The 19,152-nt window shown below is 36.6% G+C and overlaps 3 protein-coding genes across 3 annotated transcripts; 2 read left to right on the forward strand and 1 right to left on the reverse strand.

Moving 5' to 3' along the window:
• Positions 1 to 1,804: 1,804 nt before the first annotated feature.
• On the reverse strand, positions 1,805 to 10,809 carry LOC116019450 (WAT1-related protein At4g01440-like). The gene is made up of 8 exons (XM_031259651.1): positions 10,522 to 10,809; positions 10,155 to 10,217; positions 8,441 to 8,557; positions 7,371 to 7,611; positions 6,440 to 6,540; positions 2,585 to 2,642; positions 2,346 to 2,497; positions 1,805 to 2,271 (listed from the first exon to the last, which is right to left on the reverse strand). The coding sequence occupies exons 1-8, from the start codon at positions 10,701 to 10,703 to the stop codon at positions 2,010 to 2,012; spliced, it is 1,176 nt and encodes a 391-aa protein (XP_031115511.1). The 5' UTR covers positions 10,704 to 10,809; the 3' UTR covers positions 1,805 to 2,009.
• A 2,914-nt stretch (positions 10,810 to 13,723) lies between these two features.
• On the forward strand, positions 13,724 to 15,586 carry LOC116019066 (60S ribosomal protein L9-like). Its single transcript, XM_031259149.1, has 3 exons — positions 13,724 to 14,181; positions 15,075 to 15,197; positions 15,325 to 15,586. Exons 1-3 carry the CDS (start codon positions 13,807 to 13,809, stop codon positions 15,409 to 15,411), a joined length of 585 nt encoding a protein of 194 aa, XP_031115009.1. The 5' UTR covers positions 13,724 to 13,806; the 3' UTR covers positions 15,412 to 15,586.
• Positions 15,587 to 16,400: 814 nt separating this feature from the next.
• LOC116019826 (L-type lectin-domain containing receptor kinase VIII.2-like) lies at positions 16,401 to 18,804 on the forward strand. The gene has a single exon (XM_031260170.1). The coding sequence runs from the start codon at positions 16,537 to 16,539 to the stop codon at positions 18,535 to 18,537; it is 2,001 nt and encodes a 666-aa protein (XP_031116030.1). The 5' UTR covers positions 16,401 to 16,536; the 3' UTR covers positions 18,538 to 18,804.
• The last annotated feature ends 348 nt before the right edge of the window (positions 18,805 to 19,152 follow it).

The raw sequence follows: 19,152 nt of genomic DNA on the forward strand, positions 1-19,152 counted from the left end.
TTCAAGGCAAAATAATATGCACTTGAAGACACAATAATGTGTTCTGAAAACCTCAACAATGTGCACTCTAAGGCAAAACAGTACAATATGCACTTCGAAAGCACAACTAACAATGTCTAGAAGGCACAACAATATGCTCTAGATGGCTCAACAATTTGCTTTGCAAGAAGAAAAAAATGCATTGAGACAAAAAAAAAAATTAACTTACACAAAATGACTATAACGCCACATTCTTGATATGAAATTCTCTTTATACATGAGAAAGAATAGAATCATATATATATATGATTCTATTCTTTCTCATGTATAAAGGGAATTTCATATCAAGAATGAGACTTAACCTTCCTTGATGCAATGGACCAAGAAAAATGACTTCAATGGCCACCAAAGTTTAGGACAATAGATTGAACACGGAAGCATAAATTATTCCTCTTTTTCTACAGTTTCTCAAGACAAAAACCAATATTAGCAATTTTAATGAAATTTTTTTACGTTAATTAGCACAAACCAAATCTTAAAAGCTTTACTAGCATCAAATAATTTATACATGCTTTAGGAATACTTGAGAGTAGGGGAGATAAGTTGACGTATACCTAAACATCATGTGGATGATGATAGCTTTCATGCACTAGGGTTGGCAAGTTTACTATGACATTATGCAAATCAAGGATGACTTCATTTTTTTTACTCTATAATTCGAAGAAAACAAAACGATTAAATGAGTAAAGGAAAACAGAATCTTTCTTCATTTAAAATACTATATAATTCGTATAGTACATACTATAAAAAACCTATCTATAAAGCAAAACCTTAAAGATGGAGTTGAAGGAAAAGAAATGAAGTGTAAGCATGAGATTTCACAATATAGTAGGTTAGGTACTAGGTAGTACTCGAAGAATATTGCATCTATCTGCAATCAAGATCAGAAAAGCCACATTATTAAAGACGAATAAACTTCAAATTAACACGCAATAAACAAATAAAGGTTGTTAGTCCTAGTCTCCTAGAATATCTTTTCTACAAAATATTGACTATACAAGTGTATGTGCGGTAAAACAAACACATATTGTTATAATTGTTGGAAAATAGCATAAAATGGTATTTTAAGCGGCTATTGGTTTGAGTTCTTCGTAGTTAGACGAAGAAATTGACATATTGTAGGCTCAGAACGGATAATGGGTGAATGAGAAATTGGTTCTCAAAGTTGACCCATTGGAATTGGAAAATGGAGGAAAAAGCTTTAAAGCAGCTTTTGTCTTACACTGGTTTGGGGAGTGGATTTGCACCATTATTTATACAAGAGTCTTAGGCTTGTTGAATTGTACAGCAAAGAGGCTCTTTCTCGCCCGCAGAAGTGCAAATCACGCGGAATTGGTGTGATCAAAGCCTTGTTCTAGTTCGACACCTTTCTTTGCAAGTTTCATAATTTGAGTGCTCCTCGTAGCTTGTTTTATCCAGCCTTTTCGTTTCTTGTGCTTGTTATTTTTACAGAAATATTATTTTCTTAGTAATATTTCGTAACATTAATTTACAACAAATAATGCTAGTCGTCAACTTTGCACTAGTGTATGTGTAGTCATAACCATTTAATTTGAAGGTGTCGTATAATCGAACTTTGTCAAATAGTTAAAAGCCTTCCTTAGGTTAAATTTTCTTTAGTGACGAGGAAAACTCACAAATATTACTCGATAATGTGTAATGATGGATAAATCTCAATCTTATGTAACTAATAATCGACAAACAACACACATAAGAGGTAAATTAACCGCACAAGAAAGATTTGATGGGACAAACTCGAACAAGCTATAAGGGTATTGGTAAGAAATTGCTTAATTAGGTTAATCTTTGAGATATATGTAAGGAGTTGCGTTGTAACAAAATACTACATATATATGTAGTACAATAGTAGAAGCAGAAGTTGATGAGTAGTGCACGCAAATGCTTCAACTTACATCACCAACAACATTACATTAAAAAAAAAAAAAACATTAATTTCTTCAATTCTCTACCTAAGACTTTGCCACATTCACTTGTTCATTGCCACTTTCAATCTCAATGCAATTTTCATAGCTAGGGGAAGAAGCTGGCACCACTACAGCACTGAAATGTTCATTAGAAGAATAAGATGATGGCACCACAACCGCCCCTTCTTCTGCTATTAGCTGACCTAAACTTTTCACCGTATTCGATTTAATCGAGTTTTTCATTTCCATATTCTTCCCCCATAGGAATAGATACAATCCCGCTATGATCAAAGTCATCCCGATCAAACTGCAATTGCACATATGTCCCAATTAAAAGTTCGAATTGCGGGAAATAAAAATGTAACAGAAACGACACTCGACCTTCCAACTGAAATAGATGCGCCTAGAAAAATGAATTCCATGATGGCCACCGCAATGAGGGAGAGTGGGTTGAACATGGAAGGATAAGTTGGTCCTGTTTTAGAAATCGCCCAAGATATTAAGCAAAACGTTGCAGCTGTCGCCAATGTACCCTGTCACAAACATTTTATTAATTTTTCCTCGTACTATAACCTTGAACTAAACCAAAATATATGCAGATAAAACAATATATTACTTACCGAATAAAAAATAGTAATTAGTTGCAAGTTCCATCCCAGTTTCCATGACTCCTTGTTTCTGTTGTTGCGCCCGCGGAAGTGGGATAGATCAGATTGCAACAATAATTTGAGAAAGAAAAATAAATGAGGCACAGATTTTACGTGGAAAACCCCTAAACAAATTAGGGTAAAAACCACGGGCAAGGGTAGAAGAATTTCACTATGAGAAAATAGGAGTTACAACCACTCTCTAACTAACAAGGAGAAAACAAGGATAATTCTCTCTTGCTAGGAAGGAGAAATACACTCAACAAACTCTCTAATATCTCTAGTATATGAGGGAAGAATAGAATGATTTGGGATGACTAGAATGACAAAATGACCTCCCTATTTATAGTTGTAGATTTGGGGTCATTTTGTAATTAGCCTAAAATGTAAGGACCAAACAATAAATATTTTGTTCAACAAAGTTTGGCTACCTAACATTCTTGTTCAAAGTTGGCAACTTCCTAATTTGGCTGCTGCATGGATGTTGCCTAACTCCATTTGCCGACAATCTCCCACTTGAAGATTAGATTGTAACAATCATATCTTCACACCATTCTTTCTACCTTGCACTTTCCATGTCGCTTACATCTCTATCAGGCCACAGGAAGATCGACACCAAGTAAACTTATCAACATTGATTACCTTTGTTAGGAAATCTGCTACGTTGTCCGTGGTATGGATTTTCTGCAAATCTACTGTCCCTTCTTCCACCTTCTCTCGGATGAAATGGTACTGCACTCGTATGTGTTTCGTCCTTGAATGAAATGCAGGATTCCTTGCTAGATGCAAGGCACTCTGACTGTCACAAAACAAAGAGACAAACTCTTGTTTGTGCCCGAGCTCCTCCAATAGCATTTTCAACCAAATTGCTTCTTTACTGGCTTGTGTAGCTGCTACGTATTCTGCTTCTGTTGTTGACGTAGCCACAACTGCTTGCAGTTTTGAAACCCAGCTTACAGCTCCACCAGCAACTTTGAACACATATCCTGTCGTAGATTTACTTTTATCCAAATCCCCTGCATAGTCAGAATCCACATACCCGTTGATAAGAAAGTCTGATCCTCCATAACATAATGCAACATCTGAGGTCCCCTTGATGTATCTTAGGACCCTCTTCACACAGTTCCAATGCTCTCTGCCTGGATTCGCCATGTACCGACTAACTACTCCCACTGCTTGCGCAATGTCTGGTCTTGTACATATCATAGCGAACATTAGACTCCCCACCGCTGATGCATACGGTACTCGAGACATCTCCATCCTCCCTTCTTCATTGCTAGGACTCATACTTGAGGATACTTTGAGATTAATAGGAAGAGGGGTAGAAATTGGCTTACAATCTTGCATGCTGAAACGTGACAAGATTTTCTTTAAATAATTCTTTTGAGAAAGCCAAATCTTCCTATTACCTCTGTCTCGGTGAATTTGCATCCCTAGAATCTTGTTTGCTGGTCCCAAGTCCTTCATTTCGAATTCCCTAGCCAGTTGTGCCTTCAATTCATCAATGTGATCTTTGTTGGGGCCTGCGACCAACATGTCATCTACATACAACAGCAATATAACAAAGTTATTTTTTCCAAACCTCTTGAAATATGCACAAGGGTCTGCATTCAGTCTGTTGTATCCAAGGCACATGATGAAGGAATCAAATCTCTTATACCAACACCTTGGCGCCTGCTTTAAACCGTACAGAGATTTGTTCAACCTGCAAACCAAGTTCTGATTCTCTTTGTCTTCAAATCCTTCAGGCTGGAGCATATATATCTCTTCTTCAAGATCTCCATGAAGAAAAGCCGTTTTCACATCTAGCTGCTCTAGATGTAAGTTGAATGTAGCACACATCGCCAAAACTACACGAACTGTTGTTAGTCGAACCACAGGTGAAAATATTTCATTGAAATCAATACCTTCTTTCTGAGCATATCCCTTCACCACCAGTCTTGCACGATACCGCTCCACTTGATCGTCACCATTCCTTTTGATTTTGAAGACCCATTTGTTACCAATTGGCTTCCTTCCTTGTGGTAGTGGCACAAGTTCCCATGTATTATTTTTATGGAGAGCTTCTATTTCTTCCTGCATTGCTGCCGTCCATTGAGAAACATCTGAGCTGTTTATCGCCTCCTGAAAGGTTGATGGCTCACCATCCTCTGTTAGAAGGCAGTATGCAACATTCCCTTCCATAACATAATCTGAGTGCCAAGTGGGACGTCTTCTTTCACGGTCTGATTGACGAGTTGTTGGAGCTCTAGAGCGTTCTGGTTCTGGTTCCTCGTGCGCCGGTTCTGCTTCAGAAGAATCTTGTTCAAATTCCTCCTCTACCTGTATCTGAGTAGTTTCTGGCTTTTCCTTTTCCGTGCTATCATCAACTTCTCCTCTTTGTAGCCTGTCCTCTACAAAGATAACATCCCTGCTNTTCCTTGAGGTCATGTGATATGTGGCTCCCGAGTCTATGAGCCATATATCCGCGAACCTTTTTCTGCCTTCCCTGGCTATTGATGCTTCACAACAGAGAGCACTTCCATCATCTGAGGTACTTGCAACATTTCCTTGAGGATTGGAATTTTGAGCTAAATTCCAACAATCTTTCTTCAGGTGACCCTTCTTTCCACAGTTGTAACACTTTAAATTCTTCTTACTTGATTTTGATCTATCACGACCACTGCTTTGGCCACGTTCTGTTGACCTTCCTCTCATCACCGTTAACGCCTCTGCCTGTTGCAGATTAACTTGTATGTCCTCCTTGTTCTTGCGCCGACTTTCTTCTTCAAGAACCGCAGCTGCAACATCATCGAAGATTAGATAGTCTGTAAGGATGTTGTTTGTTAAGTTGATGATGAGCTGATCATACGAATCAGGTAGACTCTGAAGTAGAAGTTCCGCACGCTCCTGTGGCTCTATTTTACAGCTTAGAGATGTAAGCTGGGAAAATAGAGTATTCAGCGTATTTAAGTGTTCCGTCACTGAAGTAGATTCTGACATACGAAGAGTATATAATTTCCTCTTAAGGAAAATTTTGTTGTGCAGTGACTTGGCCTCGTACAACCGGTTGAGGTGATCCCAAATCTCCTTGGCCGTCTTCTTCTCCTCGACGCTTGACAATACTCCATCTGCTATTGATAGGTATAGATCCGCCATAGCATCCTCGTTCATCTCACTCCATTTTTTGTCATCAGTAAAATCCACCGGCCTTTCACTGATAGCTGCTAGACAGTTGTCTTTCCTCAGGATAGCCTTCACCTTCAATTTCCACAATGAGAAATTTTTCCCATTGAATTTTTCAATCTCAAATTTCGCTGCCATATTGTTCTTGAAACAAATTCTGAACAATATATCTGAAGGCTCTGATACCAATTGTTGCGCCCGCGGAAGTGGGATAGATCAGATTGCAACAATAATTTGAGAAAGAAAAATAAATGAGGCACAGATTTTACGTGGAAAACCCCTAAACAAATTAGGGTAAAAACCACGGGCAAGGGTAGAAGAATTTCACTATGAGAAAATAGGAGTTACAACCACTCTCTAACTAACAAGGAGAAAACAAGGATAATTCTCTCTTGCTAGGAAGGAGAAATACACTCAACAAACTCTCTAATATCTCTAGTATATGAGGGAAGAATAGAATGATTTGGGATGACTAGAATGACAAAATGACCTCCCTATTTATAGTTGTAGATTTGGGGTCATTTTGTAATTAGCCTAAAATGTAAGGACCAAACAATAAATATTTTGTTCAACAAAGTTTGGCTACCTAACATTCTTGTTCAAAGTTGGCAACTTCCTAATTTGGCTGCTGCATGGATGTTGCCTAACTCCATTTGCCGACATCTGTCAATGCATAGACCTATTACCAAGCTTTGAAACGTTGCAATCATGCTTACAACCGTGGTCGCAGAGTACATGTACGGGAACTTCTTGAACGACTTGGCCTTCATGACGAAAACATTTAAGATAAAGATTATGTACTTAGGTTTATAATATTAAAGGGTGAATTTCATTTTTAGTCACTTTTTATCATAACATTCACATTTGGTCTTAATATTATTGTGATATGACCATTTTTTGTCATTCGTCAACAAAATCGTTAAAATATCATTAAATATAAAGGCAATTTTGATCGTTTTTATACAAAGTGAGTTGACCCGCTATATTTTTATGTTTAATTTTTTTTTGAAAAAATATGTAATTGAAGACTGAAATGCCTTTGTATTTAACAGCATTACAATTGTTTTGTTGATAGATGACTAAAAATGGTCATGTGATAATAATACTAGGACTAAATGTGAATATTTTGATAAAAAAAAGGACTAAAAATGAACTGTCACATATAAATTTATGATAAAAAATGGAATTAATTCTAATCTTAAATGTGAGTTTTTTACACTTTTAGTTTCACAACATTGAGATCATTTTCACATTCGGTCTGCAATTATTAATTTTCATACTTTTAGTCTCACGGCTTTTAAATTTTTGTCACATTTGATCCTTTTGACCCAATTTCCAGTCATCAGTGACTTATCTTACGTGACAAAGTTTTTTTTTTTTTTTCTTAAATCTCTCTGAGAGGCGACAAAAAATGACAATTTTGTTTTTCAAGATAACCATTTACTTTAAAATTGGTCACCAGTGACAAAAATAAAGTCGAAGGAACCAAATATGAGAAAATCAATGATTGGGGACTAAATGCATGTGTAAATAGTCTTATAATCGTAAGAACAAAAGCAAGAAAAACTCTGTTAAATAGTCATAGATTTAATACCTGTATGATGAACCAGAAACCATAACTTAGGCAACTGCACACCAGAAATATAGTGCCACGTTTCCAGTTTGGTTTCATCACTTGATGAGCGGCTGCAACTGCTTGAAGCTTGGCGTTAGTATGGGAGAAATGGAAGGTTTTGCCTTTGTACGATGCAATGGTCAACGCTCCGGCAAGACAAATCATTGCACCCATGAGTTTGACTTTCCCACCCTTAGTATTCAACCTCAACTTTTCTACACTTTAACATCCAACACAAATGATGTCATTATTATGTCTAATAAAAAGTTCATTTCACTTTTTGTTATCATTCGATTGTAGTCATATTTTTATTTTTGTTTTTCGATTTTAAGTTGTTGATTTGACTTTTGAAATATGTTTCATTTTTAATCTAATAAAGTATTCAAATTAAAATATCCTTTAATGTAATACAGTAAAATCCACTTTTAATTCTACGAGTTTGATTTTTTTTTGTTCTTTTTTTTTTTTTTTTTTTACTTTTGGTGCATGCGCACTTACTAAAATTGCTATTATAGGTGCATGACCTTTGCTCTTTCCCACTTTTGATCTTTCTGGTGAAATTTCATCAAATATTATCACATGATTTGTGAATTATCAAAGTTTAGTGACAAAAATGTCTAATCACATGATATGGTTTCAAAAAATGTATGTGCGGTTTTTTTTTTTTTTTCAAAAAATTAAAATTGGTCATTTGGAAGACATAACAAGATTTGGTGGGATCTCATTTGAATCTCCCACCCAGAGGATCATCAAAATTGAATAATAAGCAAAAGTCGTGCACCTTAACAAATTTCATAGTTTTGTAACAATAGTGAGAATGCCACCAAAAAGTGACAAAAGCTCTTTTACAAACATGGTGACATTTTGTGTACTTTCAACTAAAAATGAAATATTTTTTATATAGTAAAAAATTATAACTAAATCGAATAAAAATTGATGACCATGCCAGGAGTAAAAACATTTCTATAATTGAAAGGTCAAAAGTATAACAACAATATATATAACCCCACTACTTTATATAATGCTACAACAAAGAACAAAAATCATACCGGAAAATTATTGAGGTGGCAAACGTAACTATTGGGATTAGGTTGAGGAAGTTTGATGCATATGTTGCGGTTGTGTCTCGAAGACCAAAGTAAAAGAATCCCATAGCCAAAGATATCCTGTCAAGCGGAGGCAATGTATTGTAAGCATTACGTTAATTAATTAAAGAATTATCAATATCAGTCTGCAGTACAGACGGTTCAATTGATTTTTAAATAGTAATAAATTATAGACAAAAATTATCAATATCATCATCACTAAAAGTTAGCCAACAGTAACAAATTTAATGAAGAATTATAACCGGTGGCAAAGAATCCTTAATATTATCGCTTAACAAGCGTCAAACAAATGACCGATGCTTGTGGAATATTAGATTGTTGTCACATACGTACGTATACCTAAACATCATGTGGATGCTATTAGCTTAGGGTTGGCAACTTTAACTTGGTTTCAACTTTCAACAGTAGTAATTCTAGCTATTTATAAAGTTGCGTTTTACCAAACATGAAAATTATATATATGACTCGTTCATTTCATCAAATTTCAACCAATTATTATTGTCGTTTGGTGTATTTTAGTCTATTTCTATTTAAAATAATAGACAATTGTGCGTTTATTAAGTCAGAAGTACGTAATTCAAAATTGAATTACTTGACTCTATTTTATGACAAAATAATAATATTATATTATATTCAGTGTGCCGGGCACAGTTTAACATGAGTCCACTAAACTAAAATAAGTTAATAAGTTTTGCTGTTTGTAACGGAGTCAATAATACTAAAAAAAATTCAGTTGAAAAGCAATAAATTCAGTTTGTGAAAGAAAAAAATGAGAATTGGTTGACTAAATACAATTTACATGATTAGCTATTTTCGAAAGTTATTTTGGTACTTACTAAATTAAACTGACCAATTATTATATTACCTCAATTCTTATATTGCCTACCAACTTATGAAAATATCCAAAAATACATAGAAATATAGAATTATGGCCTAATCAAATTAAAACCTATCCAAAATAAAAGAATTATCCCAATCAAACCTCTTTAAACCATTTTTCTTTTTTGAGAAGCAACAAATGATGTAGGACAAAAAAAAAAAAGAAGTGGTGACAGCTTTTATGTTGCTGATGAAAATGGTTTCCAAATTTGAGATTATATAATATTTAACTATCTTATATGATAATATATACTTTTATTAACTAAATTATTTGTAATATTATATTTAAATTTAAATTATATATATAGAAAAACGTTTTGTTCCCCCACCTCCTTAAAAATTTCTGACATAACTTATAATCATTGAATATTATAAATTGATTGACCTCATTAACTTGTTATAATAACAAAATCATCACATAAAAAGTTGTATGCCATATTCAATTGGTTGACCTCATTAAATTGTTATAATAACTAAATCATCACATAAAAAGTTTTATGTCAAGAGAAATTTTTTAAAAGAAAAAATTTGAAGAGGTGAGTAACATTACTGATACATAAAAATATAAAAATTTAAACGATCTCAAATAGCCATAATATTAATTATTATAAAAGCAAAAATGTATATAATCTTTTATTTCTTTACTTGAAATACTCAAATTAGTAATCAAATGGAATTAAAACATTTGTCGAAATGAATTCAAGATCCACATGCATTTGTACGAGCAAAGAAAGGAAAATATGAGTATGAACTTTCATGAGTGGAGTTGGTTACGTACCCAGATAATGCAACCAAGAACAGCCACATCAGAACAGACAAGCTCAATTTCTTCAGGCTCTCCCTGCACTCTCGTATATACACAACAAACAAACATTAAACATTACATTAAAGAAAGGAAAAAAGCAAAACAGAAAGTGCAGGCTACGAAATACCACTAAAATCTGGGTAATTTTTTCGGTCATTAAAAAAAAAAAACTTTTTTTTTCTGAATGCTACTGATTCGATTACATTGTAGTATCTGTTTATCTATAGCTTTTCAACCTATTGAAGCAAATCTCATGACCTCTCATACGAGAGAGTCATTACACGCCATCTGAGCACAGAATGCTTGGAAAAAAAAAAAAAACCTAAAATTTGTATATCACCTTTCCCAGAAGAAAGCGAAGGGGGCGACACAGAGAGTAGCGACGATGTGGCGATAAGTCATGAGAGCGTAGACGAAGGTTCCCTGTCCGAGGATAACCTTAGACAGAAGTTGCAAACCTGCGGCGACAGCCTGGACAAGTAACATCCCCAGCAACACACGAAAACCGCCGCCGCCCTCCATTTTCACTTCGATTCTTCTACACGACGGAGGGCCCTCTCACCTCGCTGCGCTGGGTCGCCGCAAACTTTTTTGGATATATATGTCAAATTTTCGATTTTTTTTAGAAATATTTTTTTATGAAAGAAAAGTGTAAGAAGAGACGGACAAACACTTTATTTGATGCGTATTGTAATATAGAAATTGAATGCGAATCCGCTATTTCATTGATTCCCTCTTAACCTCTCCCTCTCCTCATATAGGAATTTTTACAATATAGTACGTAGTATTTAAAACAATCACGCATTTACATAATCTAATGAAACCGTTGCTAATAATATTTAATTTTAAGAATTTTCTATCTCAAAATGCAGCAACTCGGAGAAGCAATTTTGTTAATTAGTTAGAGACTTGGAGGGCTAAGAGCAACGCCAATAGTTGTAGTTTTTGAGAAGTTTTTGCATGTGTAATTAAGAAAGTGAAGATGTAACCGAGGGAAAAAAGAAAAAAAATCTAAATCTGGAAAAAAAATTTTACAACATGTGCGCGAGAGTTATGCCTCATGCGAGGCAGAATGCCTTGTCTTCTTTCTTGGTGGGGCTCACAAAGCAAAACCTTGGTCCTTCAGCAAAATGACCAAGGTTCTTCTCTCTCTGTCCTTCATCTCAGCTTGGCCTCCTCAACACCCTACCCAGAATGCATTGATGGGATGCCCTAAGTCCATCCTCCAAACAATTAGGCAAGCATAAGAAAATGAAATTGGACCTTCATTAGGAGTAGTGTTGCAAAAATCTCGCCTAGGTACTAATTAATCGGCGTCTAAGCGCTAGACATCGGTCGGCCACCTAGCATATCACCATAATCCTTGATCTAGGTGGACAACAAGGCCTCCTAGGCCACCTAGTCGGCTAATTAGCTATAGTTCGATCTTTTTTTTTTAAAGGTTATTTCATTCAAAGCGAAATACCCTAAATTGTTCAAACTCTAGATGTTTTTTGGGTTAATATTTAATATTTTAGTATTAACAATTAAAGTATTAAATAGTTTATAATTATTTGTATTTAAAAAATTTTAAAAAATTTCAAAAAAAAAAAATACACGGGCGCCTAGGTGTCCCCGAGCACCTAGCGATTTATTCAACCATCATTAAGAATAATTAAGTGCTTGATCTTGATAATTAGTTGGCAAGTGCATCTCATTCAAATTAAAGTTGTAGTTACAACTAGCAAGTGCGGGGAATATGGGTGTTAATGAGGGTTGGACCACAACGGCTGCTATTTTTACGTGCCTTTGTGGGCCAGTCCGCAAAACTCGCAGATTAAAATTCTACAACATGCTAGCCCTGAGAAAACATCTAAGAATAAAAAAAAATATTACTGATTATAATATTATTCTATATTATAATATTTTAACATAATTAATATTAGTTTTTTTTGTGTTAAAAAAATAGAAAATTTTAATTTTTGATTTAAAAAAAAAAAATATTTAGTATTATATATATAGTTAGCATGCGGCCCACAGGAGCTAACCCTCACAGCTTGTTGATTTGCACGAGTCAAGTTCGTGAGACCTGCACTTTTACAGACCAACAATTTTAGGTCCTAACCTGCTCAATCTTGGAACGATTTAGAGCTAGTCTACGAGTTTCGACCCACTTTAACGCTCTTTAGTTGAGAATGTTCTTAATAGTTACGTAAGTATAAGAAAATAAATTCGTACATTCTTTACTTTTCTTTTTTAATATATAAATTTTCGGTAAGCTAAGTGTTTAATTTCGACGGATTCATTTGAAATTTTTTAAATAATTGGTAACTCAAATAGTATATATAACTATGTAACCGTACCAAAATAGTGGGTGTCATGGATTTAATGTGTATATTAAAATAATAGTAGTATGTGATGTATGTGTTACGTTAGTATGAGTGCATTAAGTTTATTGTTGGGTAAAGGCAGAGAAGAGAAGAGATGAGAGACGTCTAGCTACGTGCAGAATTTCGCCATGCAAAGTGAAGTATGAGTGATTCCTTCTTTCACTAACCACCTGCCCACTACGTGGCTTAGCTTCCTCAACATTCAACAATTTTCCTCATCTCAATTGCTACGTGTTGCCATCTATCACATCGAAACGTATAGCGTACAACTATTGTCAACCTTTTTTTTTTTTTTTTTTAAAATTATTATTACTATTAATTTTTGTGAATTTTATGGGTTCATGCTGGGAGAGCTGAGATAAATTGCCAGTCTCTCAATCAATTCTCAATTTCTACTTTTCATTATTGACATTTTTTTTTTTGGATTTTGGATTGATCCCATTTCTTCAACGGGAATTAAATCTTATTCTTACCGCGAGAATAAGACTTTCATAATGACCCTTAAACTAATGAATTATGCTTCTGAGTGACATTTTTTTTTGTATTTAAAATAGGAAAATATCACACATAATCTCTCAATTATTTTCAGTTATAAATTGCATTCTTGTCTTTTAGTTTTTATAAATGTGGTCCTTTAATTGTTAAACTAATTCTAAATTCACTCTCATCACTATCATCTAAGACGTCAAGTTCCGTTTGTATTTTACAAGATCAAATTTATTTCTAAACTATTATATATTTTCTATTGTTACTCTAGATACAAAAATGCAACTTGATGTGTCAGATTGTTGAGGACAATTTGAATTAAAAATAACTTCAATCAAGCCTCGTTAGTGACAAACAAAATGGGAAGAAATGAGTAATAATTAACCGTGATCCATATATAATTTGCAAAGTTTATCAAGCAAACACACGTTTATTTTCAAAATATTATAATTATGAATCAGGTACATGATATATTTTGCCATTAAACATTTAAACCTTGTCTAGCATTGCTTCAAGTTTTCAAAAAAAAAAAAAGAAAAAAAAAAAGAGCTTTGCTTCAACTAAATATGGGCCAGAGTCCATGTTGTAGGCCATGCCAGGTTAGTTGAGGTTATTGGTTTGGGTTTGAAAGTGGCCCGGCCCAATAGTCGTTAGTTCTTTAAAGTAGGGTTTTCAGAGTAGACATATACTCCTCTGCAAACTAGGGTTTTCGGCTGGCAAAATACTCAGCTCGAGAGAGAGAGAGAGACAGAGAGAGTTAGAGAGGTACCATGAAGACTATACTCTCCTCAGAGACGATGGACATCCCGGACGGGGTGAAAATCAAGGTGAAAGCCAAGCATATTGAGGTGGAGGGTCCCAGAGGTACACTCACCCGCAACTTCAAGCACCTCAACCTGGATTTCCAGCTCATTACCGATGAGGCCACCGGAAAACGGAAGCTTAAGGTCGACGCGTGGTTCGGATCACGGAAGACCACTGCTGCTATTCGCACCGCCCTCAGCCACGTCGATAACCTCATCACCGGCGTTACCAAGGGCTTCCGCTACAAGATGCGCTTTGTATACGCTCACTTTCCCATCAATGCATCAATCACTAACACTAATAAGTCCATTGAGATCCGAAATTTCCTTGGCGAGAAGAAGGTACCGCATTTCTTCATTCCCCTACCTAAAATGAATTTTCATTTCTTTTTTTCGTCCAACCCTATTATATCGCTGTTGGAAGCTGCTCAGTAATCCATTTTTATGTTTTTTTTTGTATATTTCTTTGTGTGTTGCAATGTTTAATTTAATTAATTGAATGATGTAATGTTATGATTCCTGTATGTCAGGATTAAGAATCCGGATATATTTCATTCTGTATATTCTGGATGTTGTTGACTTGATTTTGCTTAAGTCTTAATTGATTGGTTGATATAATATAAACCTTAATTTGTAGTCATGAATTGGTGTTTGATTGAGCATTGGACTTGTTCATTTAAACTGCTACATGGTGTCATGCTCTTCAGATGGATGCATTGATTTCTCTACATTGAATTCCAATGTGGTTTGATACACTTGTATACTTGTCCAGTAGGGTAGTATATATGTATAATGCAATAAGAAGCTTTATATGTCTAGTTTTGTACTGTAAATTGGACTGTTTTTGGTTGTCATGAGTTTTTGTTCCTTGATTTAAAGTGTGAATGCTGTTGTGGGGTGATCTTTTGCTTCCCTGCTTTTGTAAGCTCTGTGCTTATTTATTCAAGTATGAAATAAAATCTATGTCAAAGTATAGAGTTGGCATTGAGAGTGAGTTTTGTTGGACATAAGTTTTTCAGTGTTATCCTTGTAGGTGTATGAATGAACCTTCTCTTTTTTTTTTTTTAAATAAAAAATAAAAATTATGACATGTTTTATACTGTTTCTTTATGACCCACTTTGGGTTCCAGTTGTCATCTTCTTATATGCTATTTAGCTTCATGAATTTATGAATATTATGGAGTATTACACCGTGGTGATTTGAAACTTTAACCATTTTTTTGTCATTACTTCAGGTCAGGAAAGTGGACATGCTTGAAGGGGTTTCTGTTGTCCGCTCTGAAAAAGTGAAGGATGAATTGGTATTGGACGGGAATGACATTGAGCTTGTGTCTCGCTCATGCGCACTTATTAACCAAGTAAACTACCTTCTCCATTATATGATTGTGTCTTTAAGCATATTCCATTAATGCAAGATTGAAGTGTCTCTCGATACTTAAGTTTTGTTTTGCTGATATTCCCTCCCTTTTACTTTTCTCTGCACAGAAATGCCATGTCAAGAACAAGGATATCAGAAAATTCCTCGATGGTATCTATGTCAGTGAGAAAGGCAAAATTGACGAGGAAGAATAAAGCACCATATAGCCTTCTAGTTTATCTGTTACCTTTTTATCTTGAGTATTTGCTCCTTAATTTTGACTGTCAATTTGTAGACTTGCTATGGAGTTAAATTCAAAGATTTTTTGTTTTGAGGACATGGTCTCAATAGTACTACTATAATCTTATCTCTGATATTTTAAAGCATTCATTCAAAGTTTTAATCATAATGTGGGCATTTCTGATTTTTTGTGATAGTCCTAGTACAACTATTAGCTGTGCATTTGTCTCTTTGGTCTTGAATTTCTAGCATGCCTAACTATCACTTTTTTATATATATTTTTCCTTCATACTGCTTTTTTGTCCCGGGTTCTCTTAAGGGCATTGTACATGTATACATAAGTTCGAAATCTCCATCTCTTAAGTGACTTGGCATTTGGTATTTGTGGTCCAGTTTGACATATTTGTCATGCCAGTTTGCATTAATCCTATCAAGGCATTTGTGACTACACATGTCTGGGGAAGGTTGTGTGATTAAAATACTGTCAGTTTCTTGGGGCCCAAATCAGTTAGGTTCACAAACTTCTTAATTGTTTAGGTGTCAGTGAGACAGTGATTGACCTTCAATAATTTGTTCCAAGAACGGAACGTTTTAGGTATTGTCCTTTAGTCGACAGGTTATGGTTTCGTACGATACACGTTGATATCTTGTGAACTATAGTGTATATATATTGTACGAATAAAAATATTTTGCTGGGCCATATGTATAGATAAAGGAATAATTCTTTTTTCATTAGGAATCTCGACTTATGCTAGACTAATTTTAAGTTGTGCATTAAAGACTAATTTTAAGTTGTGCATTAAATTAATCTCTCTTTTGATCAATTAAGATTTGCAATGCCTTAGATTCTCATAACAGTCTTTTAAGGTGATAGGTTGAACAAACTGAATGTCCAGGATTAGACTTAGATAAGTAATAAATTGTCATGCATGATGGGACTAGATAAGTAATAAATTGTCATGCATGAATTGATAGTGGGGCAATTTTATTTTGGAGGCTGGCGATTTAAGCCTCTGTTATCCTCCTGCGCAATTGCTTTCTTGGTTGTCCTTCCAGTTCTTCATATCTTCCACGCAAGAAGCTTTCCACACATTCCATTAATGGCGGCTTTCACCTTATTCTTTCTTCTGTTATTCGTTGCATCCCCCGATTCAGTCCTTTCCCGCGACGGGGTAATCAATGTCACCAAGCATATATCTTTCCCCGATTTCAGCCCCAAAAATCCAAGAATCCCCCAAGATGTTTCTCTTCTAGGCAGTGCAGCCATTTCAAGCGAACAATCTTGTCTCCAGATTCCAAAACCCTCCCAATCCACCGATCTTAAACACCTCGCCGGCCGAGCAATCTATTCCTCCCCTATCCGCCTCTTCGACCCCGTCACTCAAACTCCGGCGTCCTTTCAGACCACCTTCTCATTTCAGTTCCAAGCTCCTCCTAACACTTCCGTTAAAACTCAGCAATTGGACCCCGATGACGTCATCAATGGCGGCCATGGATTAACCTTTATCATAGTCCCCGACGAATTCACCGTCGGCCGGTCCGGCCCCTGGCTAGGCATGCTCAACGACGTCTGCGACGACAATTACAAATCCGTCGCCATTGAATTCGACACGCGCCGGAACCCGGAGTTCGGCGACCCGAACGACAACCACGTCGGGATTAACCTCGGAAGCATCGTTTCCACCGCCGCCGTCAACGCCTCCGACGTCGGAATCGACCTCAACGACGGCTCCGTCCACCGCGCTTGGATATCCTACGACGGCCATCTCCGGTTCATTGAAATCCGGCTCGGCACCGACCACAATGGCTACCCTTCTAAACCGGTTTATTCCGGTTCACTTGACCTCTCCCCTTACTTGAACGAATACATGTTCGTCGGCTTCTCCGCTTCCACCGGGAATCATACCCAAATCCACAACGTGATGACGTGGAACTTCACGTCGACCAGCAAAGCTTCTCTTAAAATTCCCTCATCGGAAACCTGCGAAAACAAAATAATCCAACAAAGAACAGATAGCGAAGAAGAGAAAGTCCGGCACGAAAAAACGCCGACTAGTTTCTTGATTTTCATGGCGGTGTTTGTTCTCATTCTCGCCGTTTTACTCAATCTTTACTTCAACAGAAAGAAGAAAAAAGACGACAAGTCAAACGATTTAGCGAATAAACCGGAGAAGAAGCAAAAACTGGGCCCACCGAATAAGTCTCGGCGGTTTACATTCTCCGAAATCTCCGCTGCGACTAGGAGTTTCAGCGAGTTACAGATACTGGGGAGTGACGCGCGGAGCATTACGTACAAAGGGACACCGTGGCACGGGTGCCACGTGGCGGTGAAACGTTACTCGGCGAAGTTTTTCGGCGCCGGCGGGTTTGATCGGCGGCGAATGCATAAAGAGATTAAAGGCGTGGCCAAAATCCGGCACCCTAATTTGGTTCCGATCAGAGGGTGGTGTTTTGACAATCAAGAAACCATCGTCGTCTACGATTACATCCCCAACGGAAGCCTCGACAAGTGGCTATTCGGCGGCGGCGTTTTGCCGTGGACGCGGCGGTTTAAGGTGGTGAAAGACGTGGCTGAGTCACTGAGTTATCTCCACTCGAGGCAACTCGCTCATAAAAACGTGAAAGCCAGTAGCGTTTTCCTGGACGTTAGTTTTAGGGCCGTTGTGGGAGATTTCGGGTTTGTTCTCTCTTCCGTTGAGTCAACTCGGTTTGAATCGGTGGTGAGTCAAACCGCGGACGTGTTCGAGTTCGGGGTGTTAGTGCTCGAAATCGTGGGCGGCAGGTTCAGGAAGTCCAAACCGGGCGAGTTGGATTTGTTAGACATGGCGTGGGCATTGCATGAGGATGGCGAGAAACAAAAGCTGGTGGACCGGCGGATGGGGGCGGTTGTGAACACGGACCAAGCGGTCCGGGTTTTGGAAATCGGGTTGCTTTGTACGTTGAACCAGAACAAAGGCCGGCCCAGCATGGAAGAAGTGGTGGAGTTTCTTAACGTGGAAAAACCGATACCCGAGTTGCCCGCGAGCCGACCGGTTTCATTGTTCCCCTACAACAGCACCACAGGTTTGTGCCATGGTTACGCCTGTTCACCTTTCAAGTGATGCCACGTGTCTCGCGTTCATTGGACCGAAAAACCTAATGGTGCAGTTCAGTTCGTGATTAGTTAATTATCAAATCCATTTTATGATTTGAACCAAAATAAGAAAATGTTTTGTATGGGGTGGTGAAGTTGTATCTTTTATTTGCTTAAAAATATTAATAAGATTAAGTATAATGTCATCACTTGTTACGTTTAGGCTCATTAAAGATTTGAGCATTCAATTATATTAGGAGTAATTATTGGATAAGGATGGAGCTGGATTACGTAATTTGGCGCATTATTGCTTAAAGCATGAAATGATTGAGCTTTGTTAATGTTGTGCTTATACCAACTTTTTAAAGGGGTTGTAAAATATGTGATCAAACATCATAAAGGTAGGGAGAAGGTTGTAGGGACTAGGGATTCACTTTTAATATTGAAATTTGTATCCCTTAGTTAGAAGACTGAGGCTTGGGAAATTATTAGAGGTTAGGTTTTCGAAGAGTTGAGGTGAAGTGTGATTTGGAGAGTCATTAACGTGTCGATGAAGTCTTGCGTTTTTTGATGGTTATATGGTAAAAAAAATTATTAGTGTTTAAGTAGGCATAGCATGCTGGTCTATGGTAGTTGAAGATTG

The sequence above is a fragment of the Ipomoea triloba genome, chromosome 5 (genome assembly GCF_003576645.1).
Source record: "Ipomoea triloba cultivar NCNSP0323 chromosome 5, ASM357664v1".
Lineage (NCBI taxonomy): Eukaryota > Viridiplantae > Streptophyta > Magnoliopsida > Solanales > Convolvulaceae > Ipomoea > Ipomoea triloba.

Bases quoted from the DNA above. Each gene is read 5' to 3' on its own strand.
- LOC116019826 (XM_031260170.1), top strand. From the start codon at position 16,537: ATGGCGGCTTTCACCTTATTCTTTCTTCTGTTATTCGTTGCATCCCCC.
- LOC116019066 (XM_031259149.1), top strand. From the start codon at position 13,807: ATGAAGACTATACTCTCCTCAGAGACGATGGACATCCCGGACGGGGTG. The intron at 14,182-15,074 runs GTACCGCATTTC...TCATTACTTCAG, and splicing joins ATTTCCTTGGCGAGAAGAAG to GTCAGGAAAGTGGACATGCT. The intron at 15,198-15,324 runs GTAAACTACCTT...TTCTCTGCACAG, and splicing joins CATGCGCACTTATTAACCAA to AAATGCCATGTCAAGAACAA.
- LOC116019450 (XM_031259651.1), bottom strand. From the start codon at position 10,703: ATGGAGGGCGGCGGCGGTTTTCGTGTGTTGCTGGGGATGTTACTTGTC. The intron at 8,558-10,154 runs GTACGTAACCAA...TCCGCTTGACAG, and splicing joins TTCTTGGTTGCATTATCTGG to GATATCTTTGGCTATGGGAT. The intron at 2,272-2,345 runs GTCGAGTGTCGT...GTGCAATTGCAG, and splicing joins GCATCTATTTCAGTTGGAAG to TTTGATCGGGATGACTTTGA.